This window comes from Emys orbicularis, chromosome 1, assembly GCF_028017835.1.
Source record: "Emys orbicularis isolate rEmyOrb1 chromosome 1, rEmyOrb1.hap1, whole genome shotgun sequence".
Lineage (NCBI taxonomy): Eukaryota > Metazoa > Chordata > Testudines > Emydidae > Emys > Emys orbicularis.
The window spans coordinates 325,720,936-325,739,543 of record NC_088683.1 but is presented as its reverse complement, the minus strand read 5'-3'; the positions used below and the strand labels follow the sequence as shown (position 1 = coordinate 325,739,543).

The 18,608-nt window shown below is 41.2% G+C and overlaps 1 protein-coding gene across 1 annotated transcript in view; it reads right to left on the bottom strand.

The window, feature by feature from the left end:
- The window catches only part of ATP8A2 (ATPase phospholipid transporting 8A2), a 549,272-nt gene that overhangs the window by 422,976 nt on the left and 107,688 nt on the right, over positions 1-18,608 (bottom strand). The window contains exons 20-24 of the mRNA XM_065423317.1: positions 17,609-17,678; positions 15,481-15,565; positions 13,461-13,600; positions 9,513-9,651; positions 657-721 (exon numbers count right to left, since the gene is read on the bottom strand). Coding sequence (XP_065279389.1) covers positions 657-721; positions 9,513-9,651; positions 13,461-13,600; positions 15,481-15,565; positions 17,609-17,678 — 499 coding nt within the window. The remainder of the gene's footprint in view (positions 1-656; positions 722-9,512; positions 9,652-13,460; positions 13,601-15,480; positions 15,566-17,608; positions 17,679-18,608) is intronic.

Below are 18,608 nucleotides of genomic sequence, written 5' to 3'. Positions count from 1 at the left end.
ATACAGCTTTAAGAGAACAAGAAACATTTTGATTAACTTGTTTTCCCTTAGCAGGAAGGCTACTCCTAGTGGAATTGAGGTGTGCACAATAAATGTTATTTAAAGCCCAGCCCTGTTCCTACTGATCTGTTGAATCATAGAATCATAGAAGATTAGGGTTGGAAGGGACCTCAGGAGGTCACCTAGTCCAACCCCCTGCTCAAAGCAGGACCAATTCCCAACTAAATCATCCCAGCCAGGGCTTTCTCAAGCCAGGCCCTACAAACCTCTAAGGATGGAGATTCCACCACCTCCCTAGGTAACCCATTCCAGTGCTTCACCACCCTCCTAGTGAAATAGTTTTTCCTAATATCCAACCTAGATCAATGCAGTCAGTATCTAAGTAAAAAGCAAAACTACTGACATAATGAGCCAATGATCATGATCTCCATGTTTTGATAGTTTAGTGAAATAATTCTACAGCTCTATTATGAAAGACCACAGAAACACAGCTTAGTACACCCCAGCCTTTTTTCACGTAGCTGAAAGTTGCTGACTGGTAGCTTTCTAAAATGAGCTCTGATTTTAAACTATTCCTGAAGCAGAATGAGGAAATAAAACAAATGCAACCCAAATAAAGGACTGAACCAAGAACTTCCATGGAAAGAATTACTTACATCCAACGAATCTTCATTCACTAGGATGAGAGACATATTCTGAGAAACAAGCCTGCAGGAGTACCCTGTAAAAGATAAAAACAAGGGTTTCCTTGTGAAAATTACAAATATTTTAATTTCACTTTTGATATAGCACCTTTTACTTGAGGATCTCTAAGGACCAGATTATGAGCTCCATGGTGAACAGTTATTTACAGGAGTAGTCCGTTGTGAGTAACTGATCAGCAATATGAATAATGAATGGAGTGGTTTTTTGTTTGTTTTTGTAAGGGTGGCATAGAGAGACACACATTAACAGCAACGTAAGTCATTTAGTCAGACTACAAGATTTTTCGTTGCGCTAGTATATTTTATAGGAGTTATTGAAGACTGACATATGAAAGAATCACTTTAACCAACAACTGAAATGCAGCCTCCTCTTGAATGGAAAATAGCAGCTGTTTAGCAGCATACGGCTGTAATGCACAACATTTAGGTCAGTAAGTAAAGAAGAATTTTGAAAATTGTGATTATTATTGTCAAGGATGTTTCTGCCTGATGCTCTTCATAACTTACGTTAAGTATAATTATGGTCCATAATAATATGGCTTTGCAATAATATTTTGGGCAATATTTTACCATGAATACATTTGTGTTGACTAGATAAGGATTACTTTCTACAAATAAAAGAGGATGGGGGCCAGCAGTGAGACCGTATGCCTCTGTTGAGAAAATGATGAAGTATAGCTAGTAAAACAGAGTTCACAATAGGAAAGCTGCACAGTCCATGACTTTCTGTGCTATTCCACCCAAAGAGGGTCACTATCAGAAAGAGTAATTGAACCTTTTAGTGGGTAATGACAAACAAAAAACAGACTTCACAAGAAAAAACACATAAGGATTATTTCGGCTCCAGTGTAATTCCAGCCTACTACTTCCATTAAGGGGGGGAAAAAGTCCCACATGCTGAATTTAAGGGGGAAAAAATTGGAATTCTTAAATTAGCTCCAGACTGAAGAGCTACATTTTTTATTTTCACTGAAAAAAATGGGATATTACAACTTTAATAATTTCCCTCCATGTCAGACTTATTCTTTCCCCAGGGAACGGCTGCAGCTTTATGCAGTAGACTGTTACAAATTCAGTATAACTAATTCAAAAGGATTTTCTAGTAGTTTTTGATTGGAACAACAGCTGCAACAGTGAGCAGTAATTTTGAAACTGCTGCTCGCTGTTTTATTTTACATCTTTCAAATCAAGCAAGACGCCATTTGACAGCTGGAGCAGGATGAAGAAGTTCTGGAGAAAACGTTAAGCAGTTCTGCTATATGTCTTGGCAATTATGGAGTCAAGAGGGCCCAATCCTGCAACCAGTGAAGTCAATTGAAGTTTCATCATTGAGTTAAATAGGAATAGGATAGGGCTCAGAAAGAGGGCACAAAACACAAACCAATCACCATTTTATAAGATTCTTATATATTATGCACAATTTTGGACCTCTAACATCTTAAAATATAACATCAGTGTGTTAAAAGTATAGTAATTGGCACTTAAAGTTGCCAAATGACATTTATAACTATATATTCTATACAAATGGTTAATATAGTTACTTCTGGCAGTGCTAATATGGCAAATTAAAACTAAAAGTTCAGACACTCCGGTTTGGTAAAATGAGATCAACTTCTGGATCAAAGCTAGGTATAAAATGTCAATCCACACTTGTAAATTGGGGTCTAGATCCTTAATCCAAAAATGTAACTAAGTCCATAAAGTGGCTGAGACAGGCACCTCCGGGACTTTTATTTACCTGAAATTAACCGTTAAATTAAAGATAGAAGGGTGCCAGAAGTTATGCACAGTGATTGTAAACCTTTTTACTTACAAGGGAACTTTAAAATGTAATTTAAAACAAGCTTTACAAACATGATTCAAACTGTACACAAAATGTTACTGCTGAACATTAGACTAACTATAGTGATCATTTAAAGGCACAGTTTTAAAAAGGTATCCCTCTGCATCCCAATATTTGCTTTATTTTGAGCATGTGTACAAATTTCAAAAAGATATGAATTAGTGGGAAACAATGCCAGATAAGATTCAGTCAGTCACAGAACAAGCCTATGTAAATCATATTACTTCACTAATTAACATAGACACTATTCTGAAAGGTCTGTACTTACATCCATTGTTGCATTTTACTAGCTATGGCAAATAAAAAGAAAGTGCTTTTGTGGTTGTTGACTATTGTCCTTTGAGGAGCAAGCTGAGATCAACAAACTGATTTTACAGAAGATTCACACCAGATGCAGTGGTAAATGACTCTTAAAATATTTAGATATTAAGCCACCCACCCTATTTCTACTAGAAATACTACCACTTCAGAAAATTCTGTTTAATCCATTTTAGTGCCTTTGAATTCTACAGGTACATTGAGATCTTACACAAGTCCAGTAAGCAAACAATAACTATATGAGTCATGCAGACTGCATCTGAAATTTCACTTACACTAACTGAAGCCAATTTTAAAGCTAAATAATGAAAATTACCGAGTGTCTGAAACTTTGCTATAGTAATGCAAGTTCGGTCACAGAGTTCCAGAATTTTGGCAAAAGGCCACTCAGAAAATTACTAACAGTCTACCTGCAGATCTGTGTACATAATGGCTCATAGGTCACTTTTGTTCAAACAGCTAAAGGCCTTAAAGTCAGAGCTAATTTGAGGATGCTAAGAAAGTATCTGCTTCAACAAGAAAACAGCACATGTTACTAAGATAGGTAATTCCTAAAGGAAAAAAAGCTAATGGCTGTTGGTAAAGATTTGTAAACACACAAAGAAAGAAAGGCAAGTGTGAGTGGTGCTTTATACAGGCTAACTGTAGCTTTCTTTGAGGACTGTTTGGTAAGAATGATGGTTGCAGACTTTGGCAACAAGGTAACACCGGGACTATATATGTATATATGTGCATGACAGCCTGTCCATTCACAAGACCAGACTGAGTGAAGCTCTGCTTCTCTTCGTCTGATAAGAAGGGCTGAAGGACTTTAGAATTAAGTAGATAGGCTCTTATGTACTTGCTTGTCCTATATGACATGGTGGCACATCCGTAAGCATGTGAGACAAGTAAACATGTGGGCACAAGTTCCATAAAACAACAGACATTTGCTATGGGATAGAAATCCAAATTAGGAAACTTGGTTCCAATTCCATTCTGTCTTCCACCGAACTTCCTAAAACTGTTTGGTACTTCAGGATCAGGATTGAGATGCGTGCATTGCTCATCAGCCTTACCAAGAAAATAATTCAAGATCTGGAGAGATGCTGTTCCATTTGTTTCAAACTCATAGGCTGTGTTTTCAAAGAGGCCTCTAAAAATACACCTAAAATATATATTCTTTAAAAATCCACATTTGCAATGCAAACCAGACAGACAATCAGAAGGGCAGCTGCTCCTTTTATTATATTATTACTATTTACTATTTGTATTGTTGTAGCACCTAGGGCTCTACTCTGGACCAGGACCCCACTGGGTTAGGTGCTGTACAAGCACAATAGGCACGCATGCCTGCTTGCTCAGATAACTGAAGGGTTTTTCATAAGCAAGCTCTTGCACTTGCATACAGTGCAGGCACTTTTTCTAGATGGTCATGGAAAAGTTGGCCTCCTCTACCACGGCACTGGGAATGAGACGGGCTTTTTAAATCTCTTACTAATAACTAGTTGTTTATTTTTGCTGTAGGCTTTCCCTTCTTGTATCTCATTAGAGGGCAGTGCCACATTAGAATATTCCGTCACAGCATGAAGGGTGGTGAAGTAGAAGCTGGCACCCAGAAAGTTTCTGTAACATCCATTGATGGGTCTCAATGGCATGAAGCAAGACCAACTCTTGCTCCCTTTTATGGGCATGAAGCTGTGAAGGGGTCAATCTACCACAAAAGCACTTTCTTTTTATTTGCCATAGCTAGTAAAATGCAACAATGGATGTCAGTACAGACCTTTCAGAATAGTGTCTATGTTAATTAGTGAAGTAATATGATTTACACAGGCTTGTTCTGTGACTGACTGAATCTTATCTGGCATTGTTTTCCACTCATTCATATCTTTTTGAAATTTGTACACATGCTCAAAATAAAGCAAATATTGGGATGCAGAGGGATACCTTTTTAAAACTGTGCTTTTAAATGATCACTATAGTTAGTCTAATGTTCAGCAGTAACATTTTGTGTACAGTTTGAATCATGTTTGTAAAGCTTGATTATACACCTGTAGGTGAAGACAAGCTTGTCACACAGCACACAAACTATCATGTTCACATAGATGAAGCTGTAGAGGGCTGAGCTGGATAGGTCCTTCCTGAGGACTGTGTTGGTGCAGTCAGTTTGGCTCTGCTGGCATGGTGGCAAGGGCTAAGGAAGCAGTGACTCAAGAGATGTGGCACTTTGTAGTATATGTGGATGGACAAGGATATCTTGGCCAATTGCCCCACCTGTTCAAACCAGACTTATTCCACTGGCTTAAAATTGGCAGGTGACATTTTCAACATCAATCTCCAGAGTCATCTGAATTCCAGCCAAAAAGGCCATGTGACCATTTATAGACAGATGGAAAACAACATCCATAGCCCATCCCCCCACCTATTCTGTATTGTCCTTACGGTGGTATTTTAGCGGCTCTGAAAGATCTCAAGGAAAGGGCCACCACCACTTCCCTGAGGCTCGGTCTACACTAGGAATTTATGTCGGTATAACTACGTCACTCAGGGCTGTGAAAAATCCACACCCTTGAGTGCTGTAGTTATACCAACCTAACCCCTGGTGTAGACAGTGCTACGTCGACGGGAGGGCTTCTCTCGTTGACGTAGCTACCACCTCTTGGGGAGAAGAAGCACCTGCACCGCTGGGAGAAGCTCTCCCATCAGCATAGATAGGACTTCTTCACTAAGTGCTACAGCAGCACAGCCGCACTGGCGTAGCTGCACCGCTGTAAGTGTAGACAAGCCCTTAGAGTATTTACTCCACCATCTAATATGTCTCACTGCAGGACGGGTCTCCTGATATTTCTCCTACATTCTTCTTTCTCTAACTTCATACCATTACTTCAAGTAGTTCCCCTTTGTATCATGCTGAAAAATTCCTCTCCCTCCTTAGTGTACACACTCGGGTAGTCATGACTTAGCCAAGATTCAGAGATTTAGGGTGAAATCCTGGCTTCATTGAAGTCAATGGCAAAATTCCCACTGACTTCAATGGGGCCAGGATTTAACTCATAGTTCCTTTAATCTTTCCTCATATGTCAATCCCTCAGACAATTAATCTTTTTTTTTTTTTGTGCTCTTCTCTGAACTCTCTCCAGTTTGTCCATATCTTTCTGGAAATAAGATACACAGGACTGAATGATATATTCCACAGAAGTCTTTCCCCAGTAGAAATCAATATGATATTTATATATATACACTACACAGGAAAAACTACAATAAAAGAACATTAAGGTTGAAAAGCCAAGCATTCAGATGTTAAGAAATGCCAGAATAAAGGTTCCCTGTGCAACTTTATTTCAGCCCCAATTGTTCATATGCATTATCAAACAGTCTTTAGTCACATCTCATATTTTCCACAGGACCCCTGCCTCAAGATGGACAGTGCTCACTTAATGAGCAGCTATTTCCCCCCCCCCCTCCCATTGTTCAATGTGTGGCTCTATCCCTTAGTTACTGCAAACTATTCAAACCCTGCTCTGAAGACAAATGAATTTCCTCATGGGCTTTTCTATGGTGCTCATCATTATAGTATATGAGTGTTTCACAATTGATTTTCAGAACACCTCTGAGACGAGGAGGTATTTATTTGTTCTGTTTTACAGATGGGGAACTGAGGCAGAGAGAGATTCAGGTCAAAAGTATTCACTAATTTTGGGTGCGATACCTAGGATCTGATTTTTCAGAGTACTTAGCATCATATAGCACTTTATATGCACAAGCACAGCTCCCGCTGCCTCCAATTGCAGCTCTGTGTAATCAGCACTTCTGCCAATCAGACCCCAGGATCTCAAGTCAGGCACCTAGAAAATGAGAAACACACAATTAGGGTTTGCCCACACAACCCTCAGCAGTGAGCCTATAAGCCTGGGTCAAAAGACTTCCTAAAAATAGTCACCACGCTACAAATAGCTGTGTAGGCATTGCAACTCAGGCTGGAGCTTGGGCTCTGAAGCCTAAAGCATGAGCCGCGAGTTAAAAGCACTGTTTATACAGCTCTTTTTAGCATGGTCGTGTGAGCCCCGCAAGCCTGAGTCTGTCAACCCAGATTCGGAGGTTTGCTGCCATGGGCTGCTGCCGGCTGTGCAGACATACCCTCATTGACTACTCTGAAAAATTTGGTTTAAGTGACTTGATTAGCATCATATAGGAACTAGAATCCAAAGTACCAGGGCAGCATTCAACTGCCTTCTCTTTCTGTAATCCCCTGGCTCATTCACTGAACATCTCCCAACTGGTGCAAAAAATTAAGCAATGGCCCGACAACAGACTCCTTCAGTACACAACCCTGATTCATCCTCAGAGCAGGTCTGTCCTATGCACTGAATGAGGCAGATATTCTGTGGAAGAAATTGTATATGATCATGTAATTGAAGACTGTATCATAAGGCATACGCACCTGGGTCTGAATTAAGGTTTCACAGGCAACCTTAATTGTGGTATTTTCTAAGTTTTAAGTGCTTGACTTTGCAACTTTGATAATGTTCTTTTAACGGATTTTTGTGTATACTTTTCTATACTGAAAAAAACAGCTGAAAAAAAACAAACTCCATCATATGCATCATATTGACACCCACATGGGTCACCAGCAAGGTTGAAACCTTTACATCCATAGCACAGCTCTCTGCCACTTGTGATAATGGAGTAGGTGACAGCAGAAGTTGTCATTCTCTGTGTGGACAAGCACTAACTAGAGGTGATACACACACACTTTGCCAGAGGGTTTCACAGATATTTGCTGCAGCAGAGGAATGGTGAGACTCAGGAACATTGGGTTGCATTCCAGGCTCTGGAGGGGAGTGAGCTCTAGTGGGCACAGGTTCTCCTACCGGTGCCCCCAAGCTTGACCCTTTCTGTCACATCCCTTCCAAACTGGCCCTGTCCCAGCCTTGTCTTCCCCACTTCTAGCTCCTCATCCCAGTCCCAATCTCCCTGATTACCCAGCCCCAGTCTCCATTCCTCAGGCTCCTCATCCCAAACCAAGTCTCCTTTGCCCAGTAAATCCTTGCCTCACCCCCTGGATTTTTCAATCCGAGTTTTCTTGTACAGCCATTCCCAGTTCCTATCCCCACCCTCTAGCTCCTGAACCCTAGTCTCTTTGACTAGCCAGTCTCTCCTTCCCTCCCACTTCCTCATCTGCTCTGTCTCTCTTCCCTCCAATCTCCAGATACACTCCACATCCCCATGTTCCCTATCCCTCCTGACTCCCATTCCCAATCTCCATCCCTAGACTCCTTGTCCAATCTCAGTTCCCCTCTTTCCCATCCAAGCTCCTTGTCGAAGTCTTTGCCCAGCCAATCACAGTTCTTCCCCCTCACCTCGACCACTCAACAGATCAGTTGTTGCTCCTTCTCCCAACTTCTTCCCACAGCCCCACTTGTTCCCAGTCCAGTCTCCCATGGCAGGTTCCTTGTCTCGACCTATTTGCCCCCAGAACCAATTCTTGCCCCTTTGCCTTCCAATCAGGCAGCTTCCTCCTCCACACTGCCTGGGCTCAGAAGGGGGGCATTAGGAAAACAAGAGAGCAGCTTCCCACCCTCAGTTCATGTGCCTGCCTGGCCCTGGCCCAGCCACAGGTGCCCAAAGCTGCAACTGCAGGTAAAGTCCTGCTTAGCCCTGGGCTGTAGCATGCCCAGTGTGGATGGAATCTTTGGGGAATTAGCTCCAAAGCTCTAGCAAGTCTCTGGACATATGCAAACGGACTTTTCAAAGGCTTAGGGCTGGTCTACACTAGAAACTTACATCAGCATGAATTCAAGAGCTCTGAAGGACCTCAAGAATTAGGTGGCAGACCAGCTCTCAAAAAATATGGAAAAGCTCATTAAAACGAGCTATGGTGTCCACCCTTTTCCCATTACTACCCATCTGTGATGGGGTGTACCAACCCCATGCTAGGCTTGAAGGGATTAAAGGACAATACTAGGTCCAGGTAACCCCGCCCCTCCACACCTGCAGAGAATGCCCCAACTGGAGAAGGGATCAACTCAGCTCGGAAGGCTGGGGAGGAAGACAGACCTACTGGAAGGGCTCCTGGACAAGAGCACCGGAGAAGTCTGCTGAGAGGAAGACGACTGTATGTTGAGCGCAGTTGGGGCTGAATATTTACTTATCTTTTCTTTTTACCTTATATTGGACTTTGAGCTGGGGGAGAGAAGCAGATGGTAGGAAGTGACCAAGGGAGGGTAACTCAGGGGGACTCAGGATCAACAGTGTCTGGCATCCTAATTAGGGCCCTGGGTCAGAGCCCTGTGGAGTGGGAGGGCCCAGGCTCCCCTACCAACTGGCCCTGGTGCAGGAGGGGCTTAAGTCTCATGCCCACTTCATTCCCCATCTGGTAAGAAGAGAGACTGGACTGAAAGACTTTCCACTGGGAAGTGGCACTAGGTGTCAAGAACTTTTTCATACAAGCTGATTTCCCCCTACTACTGGAATGCTACTTTCACCTTCAAATATACAAACTAGACTGCACCTTAAACTCTAATTAACATTTTTCATTCAATGGAGGTTACAATGGCTTCTTAGTCACTAACACCAGTTACCTTAACGCACACATTTGCTACATATCTTCATAGCTCTGTATCAGGTGAATTCAAAGGAAAATAAAATATGAAGGCTGCTGTTGCTACCTATGTTGAGAGCTGTTTCCTGTTTGTCCCCTGTCAGGATCCATATCTTGATTTCTGCTTTCATTAGTGTTGCTATAGTTTCTGGAACACCTGCTTGAAGGCGGTCCTCAATGGCTGTAGCTCCAAGAAGCAGTAAATCCTAAAACAAACATAAGAATTTGAGGGATTGTTTTCTTTAGGCCAATATCAGCTTAGACCACACTTAAAAGGCAATTCATTACTGCATGCTGCACCTCATCACTAATACAGTGTTTTGACAAGAGATGAAGAAGTTACTCACCATGTGCAGAAACAATGGTTCTTCAAGATGTGTCCCCGTATGGGTACTCCACTGTAGGTATGCTTGCGTCCTTGTGCTGCTGATCAGAGAACTTCAATAGCAGTGTCCAGTAAGCCCACACATCCGCTGTCTCTCCTCGTGCTGTGCCCGAGGCTAGTCAGTGCGTGCGGGCTAACCCCCCTAAGTTCCTTCTCTAGCACAGAGTCATTGACAAGAACTCCAAAGTAGAGGGAAGAGGGTGGGTTGTGGAGGGACACACATCTTGAAGAACCATTGTTACTGCACAAGGTGAGTAACTTCTTCTTTGAGTAGTATCCCTATGGGTGCTCCACTGTAGGTGACTCCCAAGCAGTATCGTTTCTGGAGGGCCGGGACTTCAGAGTCTGGTCCATTACAGATGGCAGTACTGTGGAGCCAAAGATGGCGGCGGAGTCTCTGGTGATCACATAGTGTTCTGTGAAGGTGTGGGCTGACACACATGTCGCCGCTCTACAGATCTCCGAGATAGGAACATTCTTGAAGAAGGCAATGGATGAGGAAATCAACCTTGTGGAGTGTGTACAAACAGTCTGGAGGGGTCATACTGCAAACTTGGTAACACTGTCTGATGCAAGTTGAGACCCATTTGGAAAGCCTTTGGGCTGATACTGCTGAGCCCTTGGATCTTTCCGCAACAAAGAGGAAAAGCTTAGGGGACTTCCTGAAGGCCTTAGTCCTGTCCAGGTAGAAGGCCAGGGCTCTCCTGACATCGAGGGTATGCAATATAGCCTCCCTGCTGTCTCGGTGAAGCTTGGGGTAAAAGATTGGAAGGTGAATCAACTGATTCATGTGAAACGGGGAGGTAACCTTAGGGATGAATTCTGGATGTGGCCTAAGAGTAACCTTGTCAGTGAAGAATATATAGCGGGGATGCACCATCAGAGCAGTTCTCTCTCCTATTCTCATGCGCAAGGAAATCACTATCAGGAAGGCCATTTTCATGGAAAGGTATGTCAGTGAATAGGTGGCCATAGGTTCACAAGGAGGCCTAGTCAAAGCTTTCAGTACCAAGCTTAGGTCCCACGTGGGAGTCAGAAGTCGAGGTTTTGGGAAAAGGTTTACCATACCCTTGAGAAACCTGGATGTGACAGCACTGAGTACCCCTCAACAGGCTGGTGGAAAACTGTTATAGTTGCTAAGTGAACCCTGAGACAGCTTAGAGATAGACCCCATTTCATTAGGGTCAATTCATAGTCTAGGTAGGATATGTGGAAGAGTCACAGATGTCGGGGAGATTTGTTAAGAAGAGCACCAAATCATGTTTGCCAGTAAGTATGTCAAGTCAAGGACTTTCTGCTGTGCAACAGAACCTCTTGTACCTCCCTTAACAGGAGCTTTCTAGATATTGGACCCAAGCAGAAGCCATGCCTTGAGGTGGAGAATCCCCAAGTCGGGATGTAGGGTACGTCCTCTGTTCTTTGAGAGGAGGTTCGGAATGGCTGGGAGAGGGATTGGTGGGCACGTTGTGAGCTGTGACAGGTAAGGGTACCAAGTCTGCCTTGGCCAAGTAGGAGGAATCAGAATGACGTGGGCTCCGTCTTTATTTTCTGCGGGACCTTCAATAGTAGGGGAAATGAAGGGAAGGTGTTATTATACTGACAGATGAAGAGAAGGGAGTTACCGTACAAGTGGAGAACCAGTGTTGACAGGGCCAATTCAATCAGGGTGGATGTAGTCCACTCCCAATAATTGATGAGGAGGTGTCAATACCAGGAGAGGGAAAGTTGCTTTTTGTAGTGAGCCAGTCACTTCCAGTCCCTATTCAAGCCCAAATTAATGGTGTTAAATTTGCATATGAATTTTAGTTCTGCAGTTTCTCTTTGAAGTCTGTTTTTGAGGTTTTTTTGTTCAAGTATGGCTACTTTTAAATCTTTTAAATCTGTTATAATGCCTGCATCTGTAATTTTCACTCCATGCATCTGAAGAAGTGGGTTCTTTACCCATGAAAGCTTATGCCCAAATAAATCTGTTAGTCTTTAAGGTGCCACCGGACTCCTTGTTGTTTTTGTGGATACAGACTAACAAGGCTACCCCCTGATACTTGACATCAGGCCTGAGAGCCACCTTCATGAAGATGGTCATCTGTCAGAGCTCTCTGTGCTTACGAGATCGTGGAGGGAGTTGTTGGCAAAGACCACACTTTTGTTGGATGTGGCCTTCCCTGAGACAGTGAATGCACTGGGAGTGCTTGTCTGCAATCGGGATCACCTCTTTGCAAGTAAGGCACTTCTTGAAGCCTGGGAAACCAAGCACACCCCATTGGTGGGGAAGGGTCCCCAGAGGGGGAGAAAAGAGAGGGGGAAAATAAAGTATTTTTTAATTATTATTTTCAAGGATAAAATAAGAAAGGAGAAAAAAACTAGAACTATAACTAGGAGACTAACTAGCTATAGATATATAAAATAAAGCAATAGTCTTATAATAGCTCCATCTCTAGCCATGGGCAGTTGAGAAGGAACTGAGGAGGGTTCGCCCATGCGTGCTGACTAGCCTCATGGCGCAGCACGAGGAGAGACAGCACATGTGCAGGCCTAGTGGACACTGCTACCGAAGTTCTCCAATCAGCAGTGCAGGGACACGAGCACACCTACAGTGGAGCACCCATAGGGTCACTACTCAAAGGAGAAACACAGTACGGTAATTTTTTGTGTGGTTCTTCTATTTCCTCTGCGTACAATCCACATTTTAGAGGTGTATAATGGAGCCAAATGTTTCTGATCAGAAAAATGGCAACATTTCAAAAGCAATTAATTGAAGTTACACAACTTTAACGTTAACCAGTGGATGAACATACATACTGGTGCATTCATTAATCACCATAGCAATATGCTTGAACGGTCACAATCTGTATTTCTTAAGCTCACAAAACAGAAATCACCTAGCGTCACATCATTTAAACTATTTCCCCTCCCATAAAATGTACACACAGCCTGCATACAATCACTCAAGGCTAAAATTATTGCAATTATTTACGGACATAATCACATCATATGTAACACAAATGGAATGAATATTGAACAATCCAAGTATCTGTACTGTATATACATATACCATATTCCTGGAAAGAAAAAGAATGTCTTATACAACTAGTTAGTGCTACAGAGCTTTGCATATTTTTCTGAAATTTTAGGGCCATTGCAGGAAAAGATTTGGCCATGTTACAAAAAATATGGCAGACAAAGTGCTGCAGAAGTAAAAGCAGCAAACTCTGCCAAATAAAGCCGCAGTCCTATCTGCCAGTTTTAACCCTGAAAGCATTTAAGTAATTCATCAGCCAAAGGAGAGGGGATTTTTTATACATTTTGTAATCATTTAACTTAGTTATTTGTAACTTTACAGATATTGTACAGGAAAAATTTCAGCAGCATAGACTGAAAAAAGTGTCTTTTGGATTGAGAATTAGAAAAATAAATATGAAAACTGGAGTGGATACAACAGTAGAAAAGTGAGAAAGAGCGAGAGTGTGCATACGTGTGTGTAATATATACATATATTCCAGCAGCTGTATTTATTAATTCAACATGTGATACATTTAGCAAAATAATCCTGCTTGAAGACTATGAAACTATTCACATGCATAAGGTAAGCAGGATTTAGCCCTCAGCAGCATAAACGTCTGCAGTTGTTACCTTTTCAATGATCTCATAGCACTCCTCCATCTTTTGAGTTCTGTCTTTCAAAATTGTGCTGGTTTCATTATAAACATTTAACCACTCTCGATAAGAATTTTCTGACAGGTCTGCATATGCAATGCAGAGAGTCCTCAAACCTACAAAACAGAATATAGATGTTGCACACATTAACCTACTGATGGGGAGGATCGCATCATTAAAATCCTTCTATTGAATGAACCAGCTGATGCTAAACACCTGGCCCCCTCACTGGAGTCAATGAAAGTTTTGCACACATAAGTAATGCAACATCGAGCTCTAGAAAGGCAAGACAATCTCCCAGTACAGTTTGGAAACATTTGGGTTTTTCCACCAACTTCACCCAAATGGGGCAGATTATGAATTTACTGACACTGGCGTAAATCTAACCAATTCCATTGACTACCCTGGATTTACACCAGTATAACCAAGATCAGTAGCTGGCCTAACATGCACAAACCTCTCCCCAATTTTCAGCAATCTAGTAATACTGGAGCAACAACAGTGTCATCTTTCATCTAATTTTCCATTTGAGGCTGAAAGTGATTTGTTTTAAATGTTAATTACTATAAGTTACACAACCCCAATGAGGTTGGTAAATAGGATCATTATTATATTTTAACAGCAGGTATTTCATATATGCAATGCTACTCATCCCAAATTATTGTTCATCCCAACACTTCCTTTCAGAGAAGAGAATGTATTCTCCCCCTCCGTGCATGCATATAACTCATAGCTATATGAATGGGAGTTACACCTACACAATACATAGAGAATAGGCCCCTTGGAGTATGAAAGAGATCGTTTTATTAGACGGCTGATCAAGTTTAACATATATGAGACCATGTCTACAGTACAAAATAAGTTAACCTAATGTACACTGGCATACAGCTATTGCAGTTATTAAATTGCTCGTGTGTGTGTGCACACATGGCACCTTGTGTCAGCACGTGGCACCTTGTATCGATTGTACTGTCAGTGTGGGGCATTGTGGCGTGGCTCCTGAAAGCCAGCAACAGTTGATGTAAGCGTCAACCTAATTATAGAAACTGTGACTCTACGCTGCTCAGGGAGGTGGTGTTACTGAATTGGCATAGAGAAGCACTTACGTCAGCGGGAACCAAATTTAAATGAAGACTCTTCCACAGCTAGGTCAACACAAGGCATCTTACATCAACCTAACTGTGTAGTGTAGACCAGGCCTAAGTAATGATTTTTATTCTGGCATGGGTCAGTCAGCAAAAGGAGGAAGCATGCCATATAAAATAGAAAGGCTTTATTATTTGGGGTTAGGGGAGTTCAAAGAACAAACTGGAAAAAATAGGACTTAGGAAAAAATAGCCATCAATTCAAGTTTTTACAGTAATAAAGTAAAAGGTATATAAAATGAACAAAGCCCATATCCCTTTTAGCGCTTCCTTGTGAATGAATGTGTCATGGATTTGTTACCAGTAAAATAAAAAGTTGGCATGTTTGATCTTAGATTGTAAGCTCCTGGGGCAGTGCCAGTGAGCCAGATTCAGATATGAATCTACATGAGTTGAAGTTGTAATGCACATCTTTTTCCCGGCTCTTTCAGCTTGTATGTTACACTAGTTTAGACACTTAGGGCCTAATTCTCATCTCTTCTGATTTTACACTGCTGTAATTCCATTGATTTCAATGTAGTTACTCCTGATTTACATGTGTAAAAGTGAGATCAGAATCAAGTCCCTACTCTCCCTTATTCTTATGCAGGACTCAGTACTGCTCCCACTGAAATCAGTTTCACCATGATTTCAACAGAAGCAGGATCAGCTTGTAAACTCCTTTTTTAGACTTACACATGGGTAAGTGAGTTTACCTTACATATACGACACATCACCCTATGAATTTGTCTCTGTGTCTTTATTTTTGTCTTGTTCAGCACTGAACAATTTGTTGGCATTTAAAAATTAATACGTAAAGTACTAATAATAATTCAAAAAATTGATTCATACTTGCATGTTGTTTCACTTACCTTCTGTGGCAAAGTATTCAAGATGCAATAGTGTTTGCTCCATATACTGGGAATCTTTTGAAAGTCTCTCAAAAATAACATTATCCTATCAAAACCAAATTAAATATAAAGAGTAAATTCACATGTAAACTCTTCACTCATGTACCTACAATGCACAAGTGTTCAACCCCTCTATATCTAACTGATGTGAGGTGCCTAAAGTGGACATGATAATATCTGAAAATGAAAATACATACCATAATGAATTTTGGTTTACCTATGAAATGGATCTAGCTCCGCTTAGAAAACCAAAGCTGGAATATTACAGTTTCTACCACCATATATGAACTCCAAGCAGAAGTGAAAAGGGGTGGGATACTGTAATTGCTTTGCAAATACAAAAACACACATTGTTTCTTTAGATTTTTCTTCTCTTACCCCAAACTTGTTACACTGTTATTTAAATTTAGAATACAGTGACAGCAAAGATGGAATGCTCCATTTTGAATTACTGAAGTGAGACTTGGTTTTCCAAGAACAGAAGAGTCCTGAACAATAAAAAACACAGTTCCAACACAGATCCATACTTAAGAGTTTATCTTGCAATTCTTACTCAGGCAAAACTCCCATTTATGTCAACGACAGTTTTGCCTAATTAAGAAGTCAGAACAATAAGCAACATAGGTTGGATTCCGTTGCTGAGAATTGCCTTAGAAGCACCATCCACTACTGCCTGTGGTTATTTCTGGGACTGATAAAGGTCTGGGGTGGAGGGGAAATGAAGGGAGAAAAGTTGCCTGAGAAATCAGGAACAGAAAAAAGGTGTAAAAGACATAAAAGAAAAGGAACTTCATTTTTAATATCTAGATGAATTTCAAATATAGTTGTACATAAATAAATAATTTATAATATCACTTTCATTAATTTATGAGACAAAGACAGGAATATATTCAGGGTTCTGCCCAATAAATGCAAACTCACTTTCAAAAGTTATGGCAACTATTTTTCTTAAAACAAAACAAGTTGATTTTTGGTGTCATTCTTGCCTCCCCTGATCTTGCGATTGTTGCGGCCCCTTTGCTGCTGCTAGAGGGTATTCTCCTGTTCCCACTGAAGTCAAGGCAAAACTTCCACTAACATCTATGGAGCAAGATCAGACCCACAATATCTCTCCTCTTTCTTCTTCCCAATGCTAGTTCTGTGATGGGTAACAGCTGTAACATTCAGCAACACAAAACTGACAGAAAGAGGAAGAAGGAGCACAGCAGTGTGAAAATGCAGATGTCAGACATGGTCAGTTCTGTTGGGTCCAGATTTGTGTGTGACTTTCAAAAGTTTTAAGCAATGTATAATTACAGTGGCCTTGATTCACCTCTGTTATTCCACTTTCATGTTGGCATAACTCCACTGAAATCAGTGGAGCTATGCTGGAGTATAGTAGAGATGCATCCAGCCCTGTATTTCAAATGATTTTTTAAAAGTGTGTTTAAAAAAACACACACACTGTAGTAAATTAGAGCCTTATGGTAAAACGTTACAGAAGTAGCACTGTTAAAATAAACAGAGATTTAATTCCACATGATAAAACTGAAATCACTTTCCACTGAATTTAAAGCCACACCCTGCTGGGGTTGTTGATGCCTCTCATTTTTTACAGTCGTTTCATTTTGAAACATTATCCCTCCTGTTGGTGAAAGTAGAAGCACAGCATATTATGAGCAGGGACAACTAGCAGCAGCAGCAGCAGAGATGGGAGAAAGCAGAAGATCACGAGACAGGCAGGGCTAAATGCTTGAGAACCGACTCCAGTTTTGAAGGTTCAGACCACAGTGTTTAGATGTCTAACTTCCTGACTGTACCTGCACATCAGGGGAGACATCCTGCCTGCACTGAAGTCAATGGCAAGACTCCCATTGACTTTAACGCAGGCAGGATTTCACTTCAGGCACTGAGAGTCCTAAATACTATGTTTGCCTGCAAACAAAATCAGAGAACAGGTTAAGGCTCCTTAAACATTCGGCCCCTAATATGTGCAGCTAACAGATATTCATTAAAAGGGACAACATTTCAACATTCTAAAAACAATGTGACTGCTGCAGCAGCTCGCAGTATTTCCACTATTCTCTGTGAGTAGTAGCGGATTACTTACAGCCCCTTTGCAGTACAGACGTAGTCGCCCCGTTGGAGTTCGAACTATTACAGACATTCTCTTTCTGTTACTATGAGAAAACAAACAGTCATTTTGAATTATTTTAATAATAATATAATATATGGAGATATACTGATCTCATAGAGCTGGAAGGGACCTTGAGTCCAGTCCCCTGCCTTCACTAGCAGGACCAAGTACTGTCCTTAATAGTTTTTTTTCCCCCCAGATCCCTAAATGGCCCCCTTAAGGATTAAACTCACAACCATGGGTTTAGCAGGCCAATGCTCAAACCACTGAGCTATCCCTCTCCCCAATTTTCTAATCAGATCTATGGTTCTAGGAGTAAAAGCACAGTCTGATCCACAAGTTTTCTTCCATACGCTTGGCACATTTTAAACCAGGTCATATAAAAACACTCGTAAATGTACAATACATAACAATCTTACACATGCCGTTTCCATCTTCCGATCCTATGCTTCTTTAATCAATATGAACATAAATGGCCTGATTTATAGTAGTTTATGGCATACAGATGCACACCCACATTTGCATTCCTAATGTACACGGGCAATTACTGGGACTGCCTAAACTAATCTGGTATTTCTGAAGTTGGTAATCTGCATGCACAGATATTGGCTCATGCAATTAATGTAATTACACACAAACAAATTAGGCATGAATTGCAAGTGAGGGTTTCTATGCCTAAAACTTTTGAAAATCATGCCCCAAATAATTTACCATAACTTTTCAAAAACAAAGATAAACTCACTGAACACTCCAGTTCAAAAATACAATTGATTATCATATAGAAACGTGTATTTTGTTGAACCTGATACCTTGCTCCCAGTGCTGACACACACTTCAAGATTGCAGGGGTAGAGTGCTCATCCTCTGAGAAAGAGGGAATGCTTTGCACTGCTTAACTACTACCACTCCTCTAGATCTTTCTTAAGGAATAAAACTAATGGGCTCCCATCAGGGTCCCACCTAATACAGAAGG